The sequence below is a fragment of the Etheostoma cragini genome, chromosome 6 (genome assembly GCF_013103735.1).
Source record: "Etheostoma cragini isolate CJK2018 chromosome 6, CSU_Ecrag_1.0, whole genome shotgun sequence".
NCBI classification, from domain to species: domain Eukaryota; kingdom Metazoa; phylum Chordata; class Actinopteri; order Perciformes; family Percidae; genus Etheostoma; species Etheostoma cragini.
Genome location: NC_048412.1, coordinates 25,405,496 through 25,424,841, shown reverse-complemented (window position 1 = coordinate 25,424,841; position 19,346 = coordinate 25,405,496). Strand labels below are relative to the sequence as shown.

The following is a 19,346-nucleotide window of genomic DNA, read 5'->3' as shown; positions in this document are numbered from 1 at the left end:
GAATGATAATAATTCACGTAAAAAGGGTAGGGTAGACTGAAGTCTACACCTTAGGCTTCAGCCTACACCTTTTTGGTCCTGTTTTTTGTGTTTGTTTTATTTTATTGCAAGAAAAAACATTAATGGTATGTGTATTTATTTGTTTCTACCAGTGTATTGAATCTATTAAGTTACAAATGACCAAAATAAACTAAACTAAACTAAATTTATGTCTGTTAGTTAATGCTCTTACAAAAGCGCTTTGGCTGAAGAGATTAGTTATTCCTCCGAGAAATATTTCTTTCCTTAAAACCTCTCCCTCTGAATGTCTATGTACCTGTTTATCCAAAGGTTCTATGGATAAAAAGGCTGATCGCTTTATAACGTTGTTTTTTTGCAGCTAAGGCCAGAGGTGAGCAGTGTATCTGAGGACGGGAGGCTGTATGAGCTGGTGGTTGAGAGCACAGTTCCTGTCCCCTGTCTGGAAGACTCCTCCTCAACAGAGCTGTGCACTCTGTCTTTGCAGCTCAGCACAAGCAGTGAAGGTGAGGACTTACAGCAAGACAATCACAGATTAACCACACATTTTTTTTTTTCTTCGTTTTTTATCATCATGCAAACAAACCGCGCCTCATTCCTTGTTCTGTTGCAGGTGAGGGTTTGTTGGGTGCAGATCTGTCTCTGTCCTCCTGTGTGGTGGATCTGTCCCGGGTCCCCTGTAGGGACGGGGTTTGTAGCCGCGCTCTGATCCACTTCAGCCCCGTCACAGACTTTGTCAAAGATGCCAACAGGACGACTCAGATCTCTGTTAAATCCATCGTCACATCGAATTTTCTCTGGAGCGGATACTCACCAGAACCTGTTGAGGTAAACAGAATAAATAGTCCTAGGGGGGATTTGTTATGCTATTTAGTAATAATTTGTTTACGGTTTAATTATTATTATTATGAAGTTTTTATTTGTATAAATTAAATTGCTCTTCAACTCACTATGTACTCGGTATAGTTCTTTGTATATAGTATTATTTCTATTTAACCCTCTTTGTAATACTTTTTTCTTATCATTGTTTCAAACTGCTTTCACGACATGACACTGTTGTTTTTTAAATATGCATCGGAGAACAAACTGTACATTCATGTACTGTAATCAAGTATCCTGAGTATTTTATTTTAAATAGGAATTACAGTGATGTGTCATTTCAGATAACAGTGAAGGATGTTCCCTCAGCCTACTGCTACTCCTTCACAGATCCTCACATTATCACATTCGATGGCAGGTACTTCAATCTCATTCAGTTTATCTGGAAATATTTAATATATATAGAATAAACTGTTTGTTAATGTGGAAATTTGAAATTGTCCATAGTAAAAAATGTCTCTGTCTGTAATATAATAATATCTTATGGTCTATGTAAGAAGGACTGGAGGGCAAACCATTCTGTGAATATTATCTTATTTACAGGTACTATGAGAACTTCCAAGTTGGCACCTTTGTTCTCTATAAGAGCGTTTTGAGGCCATTTGAGGTCCATGTTCGTCAGTGGGAGTGCGGCAGCGTGCTGCACGCCGCCTCGTGTGTGTGCGGCTTTGTGGTGAGGGACGGCGGTGATGTCATTGCTTTTGACATGTGCAACGGAGAAATGGGTGAAACCAAACCTCACCTGTCCGTTAAGAACAGAGACTTGAGCAAGAGCGGCATTCGCATTACCGAGTCCTACCAGGGGCGCAAAGTCACGGTGAGCTTTCTACAGATTACTGAAACAACCTACATTACAGCTAAATAATTCTCTACATGATACACACTCTTCATACATAGCTTCTAGTTCATGAATCACAACAGAATTTTGGACAAGCAAGAAGCTTAATACATCTAATTTAGTTTATCAAAATGTAAAATTTTGACATCATGTATATTTACATTATCATGGTTTGCCCAACACGTACATAAACAATCATATTTATAGTAAATGAGCTATGACAATTGTATTTTTTTCATACTCGACACACTTTTATACCAACTACCATGTCAAATCTGGCATATAAAACATGCTCTCTGTCTTTTTGTGTGATAGTCCTGAATCTCTGGCTGTTTACAGATGACCTTCTCGTCCGGAGCGTTTGTTCGTGCAGACGTGTCTGACTGGGGAATGAGTCTGACACTGAGAGCTCCCAGTTCAGACCGGAGCCACACTGAAGGCCTGTGTGGGACCTACGATGGACATTCAGACAACGACTTCCACTCAGCAGGGGGCGCCACACTGGAGCACCTGCATGCTTTTATCACTGAATGGAGGTCAGTGTCTGTGTCAATGTTATCATAATTCATTATCATTTTTTGTTGCTATTTATCAATGAAGCTACCTATGAAGCTATTTAGAAATAAGAAATATATTCCCGCCTGCCAAACTCTGATTGGCTAATTGTTTCGGCCTCTACCAGCCATCAATGATCTTATTGCTTGACCTATTTGAATCGCTGAAGATGTGGCAGGGATTCAGCGGTCTGGAACCTGGCTGGGCAGTATATTAGCTTTTGAGCTATTAACTATTTAGGGTGTCTATACATTTGAGACACTTTTTATCTAGTCATTTAGTAGCCAATCATCTTCTAAGTTTAATCTAGTGTACTCCAGCTTTAAAAAGCCGGGCATCTTCCCCTGGTCCACAGATCCCAGGGGTCACAAAGACCACAAAGTCAAAATGACCTGATGGGATGGGGAGGGGGGGCTGGCTATCACGCCATGCAAAAACGCTCCTGTCAAACTATGTTTCCTCTTCACTGACATCTCCTCCTTTCCTCTGTCAGGCTCCCTCCAGGCAGCAGCCTGTTTGACACAGTGCCATCCCACCTGAGTACACTGAGCCCCCGAAGGTACTGTAACTGTCAGGCAAAGCCCCGCCTCACGTCTCCCAGAGCCCGATCTCAGCCAGTCACATCCTCCAACCCCACCTGCTCTCATCATGGCAACGTGCAGCTCCCCAGTGTCATTCCCATTCTGGACGTCACAGCTGAGTACATCGACTCGGTGGAGCTGGTCAAAGGTGATGGAAGCGACAGACAGCCGCTGCCTCCGGGTCACACCAGCCAACACATCCAGGATCAAGGTAGTGATGCTGAGTTGAGTGAAAGAAGCGTCTCCTTGAGAACCTCCAGCGATGGAGCTTCAACCTCAACTCACAGCAGAGGCAGGCAGCAGAGCCGCCATTACATTTCTAACTCTCCGCGCCAAAGCCTCAGCCAGTCTGATCTAGAGGGTTTCACCTACTTTTTCCCAGAGGACCACGAAGCAACAGTTCAACTAGATTCTTTCCTAACATGGCCCACACCTTCTGGCCTGACCGAGCAGCAGGCCAGGACTCAGTGTCAGCAGGCTGTGGCAGGCTCCAGCATAGCGTTAAGTTGTGTGCGCCTGTTAGAAGAGTCAATAATTAGCCACGTGATGGCTATGTGCATTACCGACCTACAGTTGAAGGATGAGCAGTCGTGGCTGAATGCAACTTTACCGTTGCTGGAAAATGAGTGTGAGAGGAGGCTAATCGAGGAGAAGAGTAGAGAAGAAGAGTACAAGGATGTTCTGGCTGTCCTCAAATGTCCCAATCTGTGCAACGGGAACGGCCAGTGCTCAGACTGGGGTTGTGTCTGCTTCCCAGGATTTGGGTCATACGACTGCAGTGTGCTGTCTGGTAACATACAAAACATACACTGACACAAACACACTATTTCTAGAGAAGTCTTTAATAAAGCCAAAACATCAGCCAAACTTAGTTTATTGCAGACACATCTTTGTTAAATGCCTAAAATATGTTCACAGTAATGTGGAATGTAGTGTCCATTACAAAGACAAACTTTGACAGTAAAAAAAATACCCTATTACAAGCACGAGTCCTGAATTAAAAATGTTAAGTAAAACTATGTAAGTATTACCAGGAACAGAACTCAATGCGGAAAAATCCTCACATTTTGGAAACTGCAAATGATCAAAACAGCTCAGAGTTTAATCGGCTTATCATTTCAGCTGTTTAATTTACAATTAAAACATTGTATTTTGTAAACTACATGTATTTTATATGCAAAATATTTCAAAAGAAACTAGTAACTGAAGCTGTCAGTTAAATGTAGTGGAGTAAAAAGTACAATATTTCTTTCTGAAATGTAGCAGAATAGAAGTTGAAAGTAGCATTAAAAGATATATAGATAGATAGATATTTATTGATCCCAAAAATGAGAAATTATGATGTTACAGCAGCACATAGGAAAGAATATACATACATACAATAAACATGAAATAATAATAGATTAAGAATAATCATAATAATAAGAATAATTATAAGAAAAGACTTAAGTCAAATTTGTACTCTATTACAGTACTTGAAGAAATGTACTTGATTACATTCCACCACTGACATACACCCACAGCACAAAAACATTTAAGGTATGATTCTAACATTCTATCCTTGCACATCTACCTTTCCACAGGATCTCTGCGATGACAGACTTAAGGTTGCGAGACACATAGTTTGTTATTAGCAATATATTCTCAGGGCTAACAGTCCATGCTGTTTTGTTGTTGATGTTGTGAAGACCAGATCCCAGAGATTACTGAGCTGGAGACGGAGGGTCTTTGTAATGTCCGACAGCGAGACTGCTCCACCATCCAGGTCTACGGTGAAGGTTTCAAGAACTCCTACGAGCTCAAGTGTGAGTTTGTTAAAGAAAAGGTACTTTGCTTTTCGGCTTCCCGTTTCCTTATCTCCTTGTTTACAACTTGGCTTTGCTGTGCATGCCTCCTCTTTTACCTCAAAATATTGAAATCATTTCATACCTAGGAGTTGTCAATTCTTTCTTCAGTTTCTTCATTTCTTTAAACCACAACAAATCACAATTGTCATGGACGGTGCTAAGCTCCGCACAGAGCCCCTGAAAAATAGTTAGGAGAAAACTCTGATTGTCTAGCCAGCTGTCTGGATTTACCCTGAAGGGATCTGAGGAGCAGTTAACCATAGTCCTCATAGGTACTCCGGAGTTTAAAATCCCAACACAAAGAAAGAGGAAAGAAACTGACATCAGTGAAAATACATTCCGTTGGAAGTTTCTGCGGCACCTGCGCAATCCTGGAAGTGGAACATCAAGGATATAGACTAACTTTTCAGTAACACACACCTAGCGAAAACGTCTACAGTGTTTTGTTTTTTAAAGATTATTTTTGAGGCATTTCAGCCTTTAATTTGGAGAATAGGACCCCAAAAGTACCCATGTGGTAATTGAGCCTTGGTACATGGGGAGCACGCTCTACCAGGCTACCTACCTGCACGCGCAGATGATAATCATGATATTCGAGGATTTACCAGGGATTTACGGCACTGCACGATCTGTTCCACAGTAGCGGTCTGCTAACAGCTAATTTGGCTGACCGCTAGCCAAAAATAGCCTAAAGCCTAAAATAACGTTACTCAAGCTAAACAGTGGGGAAAGCAGCAACTGCTAACTTAAGACTTTACAGTAATAATAAAGACAACTATTGAGTGATTGTATTTTAAATGAGCACAAGTAAAGTAGAACTGACATAACAGCTGTAATATATTTGAAGGGTTATTTTTATTTTTGCGGGTCTTTTACATGCTGTCTCAGCCAGTGGTTGGCTGAATTAGCTGTTAGCTAAACTAACGTTAGCTTTACGGTGGAGGCGAACAGACTTTCTTTAACTGTTGATGGGAACAGATTGTGCAGTGGCGTAAATCCTTGTCCCTGCTGATATCATCCGCGCATGCGCCAATATATTGCACATTCGCAGATCAAATTGTGCAGGAGGGACAGATCCTGTATTGACAGCTACCTGGATGTACCTCCAGTTCAAGGACTTTCTCTAGCTCACCATCTCGCTGAAAGTATACGAACACAATTAATGCAGGAATTCAATAAGTAATCAAGTAAACCCCTTGCCATCCCTTGCCTCATTTACAATGCACTATTCTGTTTTCGTCTTTTTTTACTTGTTTGTACTTTATCAATTCTTTCTATACTTCCCTGCTCACTAATGTCCCTCTCTCTTTTGAACCTCCTGCCACTCTCAATCTCTGTCTCTTGCCAAGATTGACGATGGGGAGTGGGTTCTGGACGAGCCCCAGTTTGTCTTGGCCATCTTTCTGGATGTGACGTCTCTGGAGTGCCAGCTCCCCCTGGAGGACAGCCGTCGGGCACCTGCAGGCCTGGACCTGGAGCAGATGACAGTCAGGCCCCTGGCCCGCTGGCAGATCAAAGTTAGTCACGTCTCCAACCATTTTGGCAATGCACATAGCTGAAACTGCTGTAAAGAAGAAGAAAGAAATCCTGTCAAGTTGTTATTGATCTACTTCTCCCAGGCGTCTCTCATTAAACCCTTCATAAAACAAGGGATTTGCATGAAACATCTTTTATTATTTTTGCAAGATATTTTATTTTCTCAAAATCAACCAGTATGAAATTATACAATAAAACTGCACTGAAGTAATGCAAAGTAGACAGATGTGAAGGTTTGTTCATTTTAATTTGCTGGCTGTAGTTATGGAAAGGGTCCACAGAGTGCAGCTAGAGTTTCTCTCCAGCTTTGACGTAGTTTAGGATGAAAATAAACTCAGCAGTGTGAAACACGGAATGGATTAGTTTACTCAACTGCCAAGCGCATGAAACCAAGTGTGGGAATACTTTTTCACAGCAGTTAGATTTGGTACACAGTACTTACAGTTTATATTGTTTCCAAAGTCTACCTGAAAGACATTATTCTCAGATTGTACCGACCACAGTTCACCTCATTGCAGTTCAGTTTATTTTTTTAATGCCTTTTCTCAGCAATCCACATTAATCAAGCTTCTGCTGATGGCAGGTTTCCAATGATGGCTACAGCTACAGTAACGCCAAGATACTGACTCTATATGATGGAGCCTGCCAGATCTGCAGCCTCAACGCTGAAGTCCTCTGTACCCTAAGGGTAAGACAGCTTTTCTGGTAGGGATGGTGATTTTGTACATGGATCCCAAAGTAGCAATAATCCCAAAAATAAATTAGATGTGGTTATGAATATTTCTAAATTCAACACATTATATCTACTATGTATTTACGATTGGATGATGTCGATTTTTATTATTTGTATAATTAAGTGTTTTGTTGTGGTTGTTCCAGCCATGTTTTTGAGAGGGAACATCATTCATCTGTTAAACTGTTATATTTCTGATTGGATGATTGAGATTTTTTAGATATTCTTTCTTATTTATCTGTTTTCTGCAGTAGCGTGAACCTTCATCATGCAACTATGAATGATAACAGTACAACCAGTGATCTGATTGTAATGTAGTGTTACTGAATGTGTGAGGTATGCCTAAACACAGGAAATAATTAGAGTGGTTTTCCTCAAACCAAATGACAGGTTCATTTTGTTACGAGTGTTTCAACAAAACCTTTCTTGTTCTCCTGCTGCCGTGTTCTGCGTATGCTTTACATAAATCCATGTAGCTCAATTATGTAAGTCAGGGTTGGAGCATCATGTTTTAAGTTCTGAAAGGCAAGTTTCTTTCAAAGAGAAATAAACACTAATCATTAATGTTTTGTTGTTTATCGTCTTTTCTTCCCAGGAGAAAACCTGCAACATAGATGGCCAATGTTACAGGGAGGGGGAGTCCAATCCCAGCAGCCCCTGCCTCACATGTCGCCCTGACTCTTCCAAACACACTTGGTCCATAGCGGAGAGTATGTACATGGAAAAGCAATTGTTTCTCATCTGGTTTGTCTCACAGCTCAGTAGGGCCGAGTAACGAATTCAATCCTTTTTACGCAACATCCGAATTGTATTGAGGATCGAAAAAAAGCCTCTTCAATACAATTCAGTACCAAATTTCAATACCTAAGGATTAAATCTCATCAGCGGCAGTGAGCCAGGAAGTATGCTACATGCTTCTACCAAGATCTCATAATGTTTGTCATTGGCTTTTTGACATTATTCGTCGTAGAGGCATGCAAGAAAAAACGTTTTTTGCCTTAATGTTGTAATTTATTTTTGTTAAAATGGATTTTATAAAATTGGTATTAAAAAAGTATCGTACAGGAACTGGTATCAAAGTCACGGTACTGGCATTGGTACCAGTATCAAAATCTTTGTAATGATACCCAGCCCTACAGGTAAGAAGTCTAGACGATGTTGCACACACTGCTAGATTGAAAATGTTTTTAACGTGTCACTTCCTCAGTAGAGCTGATGTTGGATAGCCATCCCTGAGTTTTGTGGCTGGTAGTTGCTCCGGGCTGTTTGTATAATTTGTCAGCAGCTTTGCAAAGATTGGAGCTATTGAAGTTCACTTCTGTCCCCCGGCGTTAATTTGAGGACAGCTTACTTTATTGTTACACGTTCTGACCAACTTGAATTCTTCAACTTAAAGTAGGTCAAACGCAGCTCCACTCCGTTCAGGTGAAACAGAACATGTAGCATTGCCTTTCCAAAGTCAAATCTGAGTAATAACAATAGCAGGACACGGTGTGGATTATTGATCAAACCTAGCTAAATTGTTCATGCCTGCATTTAATGAATGATTCATTTGTATATTAAAGGTAGCCTGATCTATACTCGATTTTTGAAGCAGATGTTGATATTTTAGAGTGAACAAATCTGATGACATTACATTGGCTGATAATCATTTTTAACAAACATTTTTCATCAGAAGTTTCTTAAATGTGGTTCTTTAAGAGATACAACCTGAGCGGGGCATTATACAAAAAGCAAATATTGTGAATTCAAAACACTTAGCATCTCTGTAAATTAAATTAGTATTAGTAACTTAGTTAGTTAAGTAACTAAGTGTTGTGGTGGATTCCTGTAAGCGCACTACTGACCCCTTTCAATAAAGGCAAAAATGCCCACAAAAATGTTATCAATATACACAAAAAAATTGTACAAAATATACTAAAATTAAGATGAGAAATATAGATGAAAAATAAGAAGAAATATTTATAATTGGAGCTTAAAAAGCTAAGGATGAATAGAGCTTTTATAAAAGTGCTGAATTAAGTTCTGTATGGTCTATGTAAGGCAAAAAAAATATTCTGTCACTCTTTCATTTGCATTTCCTGGACTGCAATTTGTTATCATTTATTAGTAGTCTATGTCCACAGCGCTTGGTTGCTCCGGTCCCGCCGGAAATTCCGCCGGGTGTCCCTCATTTTTAAGCCGGATGTCCGTCACCTTCCGCTGTCTTTGGGTTGGAGTTTTAAACTCCGGTGGATCTATGAGGACTATGGTTACCTGCTCCTCAGGTCTCTGCAGGGTAAATCCAGACAGCTAGCTAGACTATTTTTTAATCTGAGTTTTCTACATGACTAAAACAACTTTTGAACATACACATGTTCCACCAAAACAAGTTCCTTACTGAGAATATTTTGCAGCGGCACCGTGGCTCCGTCCGGCGCAAGTCACCGCTCAAGACAATTGGGATTGGTTAAAGAAATGCCAATACACCAAAGCACGTTTTTCTCCCATCCCAGAATGCTATGTGGTCTAGCCACCAGCCACTAGCAGACCCTCCTCCGCAGCAGTGTGGAGGAAGGTTTGGCATTGAGAGACCATTTATTGGCTAATATGGACCAATACAGACATGTTATTGATAAGCTAAAACCAGAAGATAACTGCCTGGCCTATGTAATGTTTTGGCTCTGACAGAGGGCTTAAAAAATCTACTTTTCTTCAGCTTCATTCTGTCACTTACCACATATAAACCCACTCATCGGTTTAATAAGTCTCTTACTTATTTCCTTCTTTTGTGTTTCCCAGAGAATGGGCCTCCGGCGCTCCAGTCGTTGCCAGTTCATCTCTGGTCTTTCCAGGGGGAGAATTTAATCTACCAGCTAAAAGCTCGGGACCCTGAGGGCTCAGCGGTGCACTTCACCCTGGAATCAGGTCCTGAAGGTGCATCTCTGTCTCCGGCCGGCCTGCTGATGTGGAAGACTGAAACCACAGACACACACACTTTCCAGTTTACAGTGACGGACGACTGTAATGCTGAGACCAGAGCCTCCATCCAGGTAATGCTGGGTTTGTGTTTCTTTTGAGTGTCATGGTGTGACACGAACAGACCTTACTTTACAGTTTCACACCCACCAAGTACAAATGAAGCATGAATATGTTCTACTATGTTTGTGAAGTGGTACAGTGGTGTATAGAATTAGTTTGTAGTTGAGTGATAAGTTCAAGTGGCTTATATTTTAAGGATGAAAGATTTGACCAAAAGTTGTACATTTAAAAATAACCCTCTGTTTAAAATATTTCTGTTGATATTTATGTTCTGTTTCTGGGGAGAAATGGATCATGAAATATGGGGATGCTGTTTTTTTTTTTTACATTTTGACTTTAATTTTTTTAAATGTTAAAATCTTGGTCTGTTTCTTTTTATAATTTTTCCCATTTTAAAAACCAGAAGCAGCATTTGTGCCGTTGGTTCAGTTAAGTTTAACCAGAGTCTTCTGAACATCTTTACTGCAGCAGTAGGACTTTACTACATGCAGGTATATTGAGCAATGAGTGTCAGGTTGGAGGTCCAAAATAGAAATTATTTGTTTTCACAACTCAATATTCCAGACGGTTAATAATCCGCTTTTGTGTATTTTGTGTGTTTACTTTGAAAAAATTCACAAAAGCAAGAAAACCCAAAAATGTCAGACTGTTTTCTGAATCTGCATTGATTTATTTGTTTTGTCCCATACATAGGCGTCAGTGTCGGTTGGGACGGATCAGATTTTATCACCAGTCATTTTGTACCCACCACTTTTTTTTAAAACTTCAAGCTCAATTTAGTTAAAAAAAATAAATGTTCATAACACAAATTATTCTTGAGCAACAGATGCCAACAAATCCACAAATCTCTCTATCCTCACAGGGCAGGCACAGCCGTTCTGCTGCTGCGCACACTGCAACAACTGTAACACTGGGATATGTTCTAGGTTGGGGAAAGGGTGGGTGGCACTTGTTACTTTGTTAAAGCTTTCTTCTTCATAGAACGTGTCGGAAATCACATTTTGTTATACATTGTTTTTCATTTACATCAGTAAGATACAAGATGGCGTCCTCCAAACTAGGAAATGTGTCATTGTACCCAGAACTTCTGAAAATGCACTTCCAAATGCATCTCTCCCCAGCACATTTCAAACCAAACTGACGCTCATGGTCCCAGAATGCGCACAGGAAGGAAGAGAGCTGCTCACAGCTGCAAAACATTGACTTTCAGATGCAATTACAGATGGTGGAGGGACAGGTCCAGGGACAACACATTACAGATTTAATCTTAAAAGTGTCCCTTCTTTTCTTTTCTTTGCCAAGATAAATCTGCCGTGCTGTTCTAAAGTCATTGCTTGATTGGCATACATCATTGTGCATTTCCTGTTTATAGTAGTAATAAAGAGGTTAAAAAAAAAATCTTATACACTAACTGTATTTGTACGTTTTCAACTATGACTGCTTTGGGCAGTAGAAACAATATTACCATTTTAGCAGAGTTGATCTTTTCTATTTTAGCAATTGTTAATTAGAAATGTGAGGTAGAGAAACTTACTTATAGCTTTACATTTTTATCTATATGTTTGCTATTATGATGATTCTGCGCAGCCCTGTGCACAGAACAAATCTGTCTAAATGCAAGTAAGTAAGTTTAGGAAGATTTGGAAAAAATTACCAGTGTGCTTGTTTGATTATCAGTGTATTTGTAAAACAGTATATTAGAGTATATAGTTCCTTTTTTATTCACTTTATTACTTCCTGTTTCTTTTGTTTTCTTACGTGTCACTATGTCCATAAACCTCCAGGGGTCGTTGTTTAATAAAAGTCTAAAAAACACTTGAGACAAATTAAATACACCTTTACCAATACAATATAAAACACTGATGCAAAACCTTGTTTTTAAGATCCCGAACCTGTTTCTTTGCCCCTTTCCTTCAGGTGTCTGTACGCTCCTGTGAATGTCTGAATGGAGCCTCCTGTGAAACCAACAGCAAGCTCCCTGCCGGCAGTGGGGAATACCTGTGTGTGTGTCTCCATGGATTTACAGGAGAAAGGTGTGAGGTGGACATTGATGACTGTAAACCTAACCCCTGCAGACTTGGCCGCTGTATTGATGCACCCAACTCCTTCTCCTGTATCTGTCCACCAGGAATGACAGGTAGGGATCACCCTGCAGAGCTGTTTCCTTCAAACCGCCTAAAGGAACAGGCTGAGGCACAGCGTTTTGGTTAAGGAGTGGATTCCTTTGATGCAGGGCTGCATTTTGAAGGAGTCATATAGTTATCTGTGACCTTATTTACCGTTTTATTGATGCCCAGAGGAATTACAGTAGTTAAAGGGGTGCTATGTAGTTTTTGCCTATTTCTTGTTATTTTCTCACTTTTTGCTCGCAGGTTTCTCTATAGAGCTCCCCCCAGAGATTCATGCCGGCTCAGCCATGACGGTAGTGTGAAAAACTCCATCGCTACCTCGTTAGCTGGTGAATGGGCGTATGTTTGCAGTGCTGCGAAGCAATTTCTTACATCGCAAGACCTAATATCACGTGATACTTCCTGATGCTTAAGCCGGCGACTCACCGGCCCAAAGTTGTAAGCGTGTTTTTCCGCTCACAGATGCTAGGGGGGAGCAAGACGACCACCATTCAACACGTAAAAGTCAAATAGCCATTTCAATGACTCCGAAGCTGTTAAGTTAAGGTAAATTAAGCTGAAAAAAACTGCACAGTTCCCCTTTAATGTCACATTACCTCCCATGGTGCCACCCTTCAGAGGAGTTGTGGCCATCCTTTCTCTTAGTTTTATTACATTTTAATCACTGAGAACGGTGATGAGAAACACAAAGATGTGATGGACGCAAAAGCCAGCAAGACACCATGAACATACAATTCCCTGTCCACCCTACTCATTTAAAAACATTTACTAGACCTAACATTACCTTTTGGTGTAAATTTGACCTGCTGTACTTATTGTAGTTGTATGAGTTTTATACTTGAGCAGTTTAGTACAATCAACACTTCTGGACTGGTTTTACTTTTCAAACTCCTGTCCTGTTTAAAGCAGAGGCTACAGGTGTTACTGCATCCTGTTATCACCTATAACATTGGTGGCTGAAACTATAAAATTAAGTGAAGAATTCTTTTCTTTTTTTTTTTAAGACCCCGAAACAACAACAACAAAGGAGCCAGTGTGAAACTGAAAGCCAAAAATGTTGACAACTTGTCAATTTCTTTTGGAAAACAGCTCCGTTAGGCTATACTGTAGCACTTATATTATGGTCATGGTGTACTGTAGTTTAACAAAATGTAAGTTATTGCCTAATTAATTTGCAGTTTTTGTTCTTTATAGTTGGGTTGTAAGTGTGCTGATGTTTCCACATTACTTTGCCTGGTGTTCCATGTGTTTTCAGGTCGTACATGTAGAGAAGATATAGATGAGTGCGCCTCTCAGCCTTGTTTCCCCGGAGTGGGCTGCAACAACTCGCAGGGCTCCTTCACCTGTGAAGTCTGTCCCCAAGGATTCAGTGGTGATGGGAAAATCTGCACACGTAAGTCTTCTTCCTCAAATGTTATTTTAAAAATGGTTTGATGAGGTTGGAGATACTCTATACATATGCCCAAAAATGATCTTAAAAAAAAGATATAAAGATCAATTTTGGGCATAAAGGGACTTTATTATATAGGACAGCTGAAGATGTGAAAGGGGAGAAAGAAAGGTAAAAACATGCAGCAAAGAGCCGTGGGTCGGAGTTGAACCTGCGGCCGCTGCAGCAAAGACTTAGCCTTTGTATATAGAGCGCACGCTCTACCAGGTGAACTTTCGAGGTCATCCGACGTTCTATAGTTTTGGTATTACATTCATTGCATTCATGCAATCTTACATAATGTTGCTGTTGGGCAGAAACCTTGTAGCTCCATATTCTATCATTACAACTTTTTTTTATATAAAATATTTAAATAGTGATGAGGTAATATTGTTTGTCTTTGTCTCAGAAAAGTAGCTCAACAATTATTTTTCAAATCAGCCTTTTTCCGTTTCCTGAAAAGCCACACAAAGTTTTCACCTGACAGCGAGGACCCCTTAGGATATTTTTGTTAAGTTGAAGTTTGTTTTCATCCTTTTTGTTTCCAAGGTAACCAAGACTCGGCGGTCAAAGCAGCGACCACACCATCAAGAGTACCGCAGGTTTTATTGAGGCCCAAACCGCCGGGTTCGTCGCCGTGCTCCAGACGGCCGTGTTACCTGGGAGTCCAGTGTTTCCAGAGCACCCACGTCTCAGCGGGCTTCGTCTGTGGACCCTGTCCTTCTGGTCTCCATGGAGATGGACGAACATGCACAACAACAGGTGAGAGTTAAGTGGGTCTTTCCTTACAAAACTTACATTCAGTGTGATTTTAAGTGATAAAAGTGGTCCTTCAACAGGAGAAATGAGAAATTTCACATACAAAAAATCAGCATAATGCATAATGCGAATGAAGAATATTTAAAATGTATCAATTAAATTCAAAATGTGTTATTGTTGTTGTTAGTAGTATTAGTATACGTTTTAGTTTTTTGTTTATATATTATTTACTGCCTATTGTCATTAAGGTTATACAAGTAGTGACAAGACATATTTTTTTCACTATTAACAATTACAGAAAAATTGGATTTAGAACAGTTCATGCAATAAATACAGCTCAAAGTGTTTCATATAAAAACAAAACAAAAGACGACAAAGACAAAAAGTCCTTATTTTTTAGTTTAAGAGTCAGTAATTAGATGATGTTCAGAAGATATATGAAAATAAGAATAGATGGACACTCGTTATGTGGTTATAAATTAAAAATTTGTTTAAAACTGGCATCAGTGTTTGCCTGCCTTAAGTGTGTCTCATGTTTTCTTTTCTCATTGTCCTATTTTATACTAGTTATGTAGTTTGGACATTATGTGAAAGTAAGAGGACTCTAAACTAAATTAAAATAAACTCAGCATTTTATTCCATGTGGAAAAAAAGAGAGTGGCATGTTTTAATGTTGACAAACCAAGTTAGTTTTTTAAGTCATATCCTCTAACTTCCAGTGTTTTACAGGTCAGGGGACAGTTTCCAGCGGAGCAGATGGCCATATTCGTATCATCAAATCAAATTCCAGCAAGGAAATGACTCCCACCTCTTCCTCTTCTTCCTCTTCATGGCTTCCCACTTCCCCCAGACGCCCCGCTGACAGGAGGAGGCCAGAAGCTACTGTCTCCAGTATCAGGACAGGTTCCTCCTATCACAGAAAGACCCCTGTCCAGAGAGGCCAGCCCAGTGAGGCAGAGCTGAGACCTGACCTCACTACCGCCGTTAAATGGGGGTCCCCATCTCCCCTTGTGACCTGTGCTGACTCACCCTGCTTCCCTGGTGTTCCCTGTGAGCCCACCGCCACTGGGTCCTTCAGGTGTGTACGCTGCCCGTACGGCTACACCGGAGATGGAATCACATGCAAAGGTACTTTATTGAGAAAGGGACAATGCACATTCATTAACATAAGCACTGAAATCATCAACATGTAAATCTGATTTAGCCATACAGGCCTATTTTCATCTGCAGTCCCTAAAAGACAACAACATACAAGGGCACATAAACACACACGCACAGATAAAAGGACCTATTCTCAGATACATGACAATATAAACCCAAATAAAAGTACATGAGCAAATACAGTAAACACAGATAAAAGCACAGGCACAATCAATAATAAATCCAACAATATCATAACTATCATCTTAGACTGTGAAAGCATGTTAGATAATAACAGCGTTTTGTGTCAATGTAGTCTTTAAACAGCTTCCTGTTTGATAAGGATATCGGAATTATAGATAATGGCCGCCAAACATTCAATATAGAACAGCAGTGCCAGGTAATTAACTACTTATAATGTATTGGGCCTGAATGGTTTTGAAAGGAAGATAAGACATACTGTTTGTATGTTCACCGGATCTATTACAAAGAACTATTATCTGAACATAATAAGGAGGTTAAGGAGGCAAGGACTTCTTACTTTTCTAACCTTATTTTTTCCAGCGAGCAGAACCACGAAATCCTTTTTGACACCATCAACATCATTGTCAATCCAGCTCATCCTAAAGTGCCAGTGTTTTGAAATAAGGACTGCAGTGACTTTCTATTTTCTTTGAAAAAAGATGAGAGATGTCAGGAATAGCATCATCTCTTCTGCTACTGCATAGAAAGCAATTTGTGGCGCAATTGTTATTTTTGTATAAAAGGAGGAGGACACGCTGTTGGATACTGTCCTCCTCTCCTGCTCTTTCTTCAGTGCCTGACAAATCTATCTCTTTCTCCCCCTGACCCTGTCTTTCTGATTGAGCAGCACTGGTTGAAGCCTGAAAATATTGTAAACAAATTAATAACATAACTTAGTACGAAGTTATGGTCGGAGTGACACCTCCGGTGCAGGCTGATCCTCATCCTCAACATGTGCCTTTTGCAGTCAATACTCATCTGCATTGAAGCAGCAAACATTTAGTGTAAAAAAAATGACATAACATAATTTATAATAAGTTCATTCAATTCACAGCTGCTACATATATGCTAGTGTTTGACCTTGACAACCCAACTGCATTTTACCGCAAACCTGTGTTAACCTTGTAAAGAAAGAAAGAGGCAGGCCAAGGTGAAGGGTGGGGCTTCTTTTGTTTGCAAGCCATGATCTCTCTCTCTCTCTCTCATGGGTGGGCCAAATTCTCTGAGGTTTTTTAATGTTAAAAACCTCATAAAGTGACATTTTCTTGCCATGATACCTTTAAGCACTGGGTTGTATTTCTGCGAGCGCCCTGGACTAGTTTTCCTCTTATCTCCAGATAAACGTTTTTCTGTGTTACTTGGTCCCTGTTTTTCTGAAACGGCTCCCCTTTTTGTCGGGTGCCTCAGGGCTCTTTGTTAGATCCAATTTTATTTACGTTGTGTATGCTTTTCCTAGCCCACATATTTAGGCAATTTGGAAATATCTGTTATCATTTATATGCTGATGACGTCCAGCTGTATGTTTCTTTTAATCTGGAAAAGACTTACAAAGTGTCAGTACTGCTTAAATGTTTGTCTTCCATTAAAGACAGGATGGCAAACAATTTCTTGCAGCTTAATGAAGATAAGATCGAAGTCCTTATTGTTGCTCCAGATAGGCCTTCAAGGTTGTTCAACTTTTGGCTGGCTTATGTGTTGCATCATAAATTACTTAAAGAGGTAATGACTTGTTTCCGTGTGAATGTCTTAATGCATTGCAGTGGCAGGTCCCCCCATTCCAGGTGGATTTCTGCCATTCCAGGTGGATTTCTGCCATTCTAGGTGGATTTTTTCAAATAAACATTCTGGTTTGATTTCAGCTATGTGCAGGTATCAGTGTGGGAAGAACATGGAGTGCATTCTGCCCAACACCTGCGCCTGCAAGGAAGGCTACACCGGATACAACTGTCATATTGGTGAGAAGGAGAACATTTTGTTGGAGTCCGGCTTGTTTATTTTTGTGCTGGAAGCAAGTTCATTAAGTCGCATAGTTCTTGAATGCACCTCTGCAACTCCCATAGTTAGACAGTAAACCTCTGAGTACTCTGCACTAGGGGTGGGCAATATATCGATAGTACATCAGTTTTGTGATATGAGACTAGATATTGTCTTAGATTTTGGTTATTGTAATATGGCTTAATTTTAGTCTTGTCCTGGTTTTGAAGGCTGAATTACAGTAAAGTGATGTTGTATCAGACTGTTCTAGCTGTTTTATTATTTGCCTTTAACCTCAAAATATTTATGTCCATATTATTAATGGTTAAATATCTAAAATTGAATTGTGAAGATATTTCTTCCCTCTCAGCGGTGTGTCGACCTGACTGCAAGAACCAGGGGAAGTGTGTGAAACCTAATGTGTGTGAATGTCCTGCTGGCTACAGCGGGCCCACCTGTGAGGAAGGTAAATCAAGATTTTATTCATATCTGCATGCATCTGCAACATGCTGAAGCACACAGAATACCGATGAATAACCTTGTGTTGATTTACAACCCTGTGTCACTGTGTAGCGAGCTGCGTGCCGCCTTGTCAACATGGAGGCACCTGTCTGGCCAGAAACCTTTGTACCTGCTCCTATGGCTACGTGGGACCCAGATGTGGAATCAGTGAGATGTTACTAACTTACTTACTACTTATCGAGTGAAACATTTTCAGATGTTTTTACAGTTTGTATATAAGTGGCAGTCTGTGAGATTTACTGTGCTGTCTGTAATTAGTAGGACAGTAGATAGTAGACAATCGGTCCCCAAACGTCCCACTTAGATTGTAAATGCCATAACATTATTCATTGTAAATCTTTAAACTTATTTTCCAGAAAGAACCAAGCAGGCTCGCCTTGTAGCAAAACTTTAAATTTTCTTTAAAACTTGCCCTTTTCAGCATGTAGTTTGCTAGCTAGAAGTTTGTTGTTGTGTCCCGACACGAACAGAGTTTTGCGAAGCAAATGACATCCAACGATTATCAAGCGATCACGGTTCAATGTTCAAATGCTGATTTAGGAATGGGTCAACATTTGGGGAAATACACTTAATTATTTTCTTGCCAAAAGTTTTTGCCTGCACGATTTGGGGAAAAATATGAATCACGATTTTTTAGCTTATAATTGATATCATGATTCTCTGTCACAATTCGAAGTGTAATGTTTATTGCACACATGAACCATGACAACACAAAATGAATTGGCAGTACCAAACATGTATATTTTTTGGCACCTATAGCCCATTCCGCATCACCACAAGCCTGTAAGCATAGACGCTTCAGTGAAGAGAAGGGAGAGCATTGCAGCGCTTAGGAGCGCTGTAAAACCAATTTTATACAGTCTATGTTTAACACTCAGAGAAGAAAGTAGTAGCCTTTGTGATGCTTTGATGCTCGTTTGTGTCGGCTTGTAAAATGAAATTAGAAGCAAAGTCAATTATTTAACGATTAATCGTGCAGGCCTAGTTGACACCTTTCTCGATTACCTGTTAATCAGCAGCGGGTTTGATGCTGTGATGTAGATTTTCAGTGATTTTCAGTTTCAAAGTTTGAGTTTCTGCATCTGGTACTCTGGTGTAGGGCTGGGCGATATAGAGAAAATCAGATATCACAAGATTCTTGACCAAATACCTCAATGTTGATATTGCGACAATATTGTACGGTTGACTATTGGTGCTTTAACAAAATGTCATTTACACAATGAGATTTTTGATAAATATTCTCCAGAAATGATTAAATGACTTAGTGGGTAAAGGTAAATAATAGAACAGCTAGAAAAGTTAAGTAAGTTCAGAAAATTACATAATTTTACTCTAATAAAGACAACACTTACCATATTACG

General features: G+C 40.0%; 1 protein-coding gene across 3 annotated transcripts in view; it reads left to right on the top strand.

Moving 5' to 3' along the window:
- The window catches only part of LOC117945825 (von Willebrand factor D and EGF domains), a 47,769-nt gene that overhangs the window by 22,826 nt on the left and 5,597 nt on the right, over window positions 1–19,346 (top strand). For all 3 annotated transcript variants that reach the window (XM_034873530.1, XM_034873531.1, XM_034873529.1), the window contains 18 exons: window positions 380–524; window positions 632–846; window positions 1,182–1,255; window positions 1,441–1,714; window positions 2,075–2,271; window positions 2,784–3,661; window positions 4,560–4,696; window positions 6,068–6,235; window positions 6,838–6,942; window positions 7,583–7,697; window positions 9,769–10,019; window positions 11,926–12,145; window positions 13,393–13,530; window positions 14,116–14,328; window positions 15,055–15,453; window positions 17,349–17,444; window positions 17,834–17,929; window positions 18,037–18,132. In XM_034873530.1, coding sequence (XP_034729421.1) covers window positions 380–524; window positions 632–846; window positions 1,182–1,255; window positions 1,441–1,714; window positions 2,075–2,271; window positions 2,784–3,661; window positions 4,560–4,696; window positions 6,068–6,235; window positions 6,838–6,942; window positions 7,583–7,697; window positions 9,769–10,019; window positions 11,926–12,145; window positions 13,393–13,530; window positions 14,116–14,328; window positions 15,055–15,453; window positions 17,349–17,444; window positions 17,834–17,929; window positions 18,037–18,132 — 3,817 coding nt within the window. The remainder of the gene's footprint in view (window positions 1–379; window positions 525–631; window positions 847–1,181; window positions 1,256–1,440; window positions 1,715–2,074; window positions 2,272–2,783; window positions 3,662–4,559; window positions 4,697–6,067; window positions 6,236–6,837; window positions 6,943–7,582; window positions 7,698–9,768; window positions 10,020–11,925; window positions 12,146–13,392; window positions 13,531–14,115; window positions 14,329–15,054; window positions 15,454–17,348; window positions 17,445–17,833; window positions 17,930–18,036; window positions 18,133–19,346) is intronic.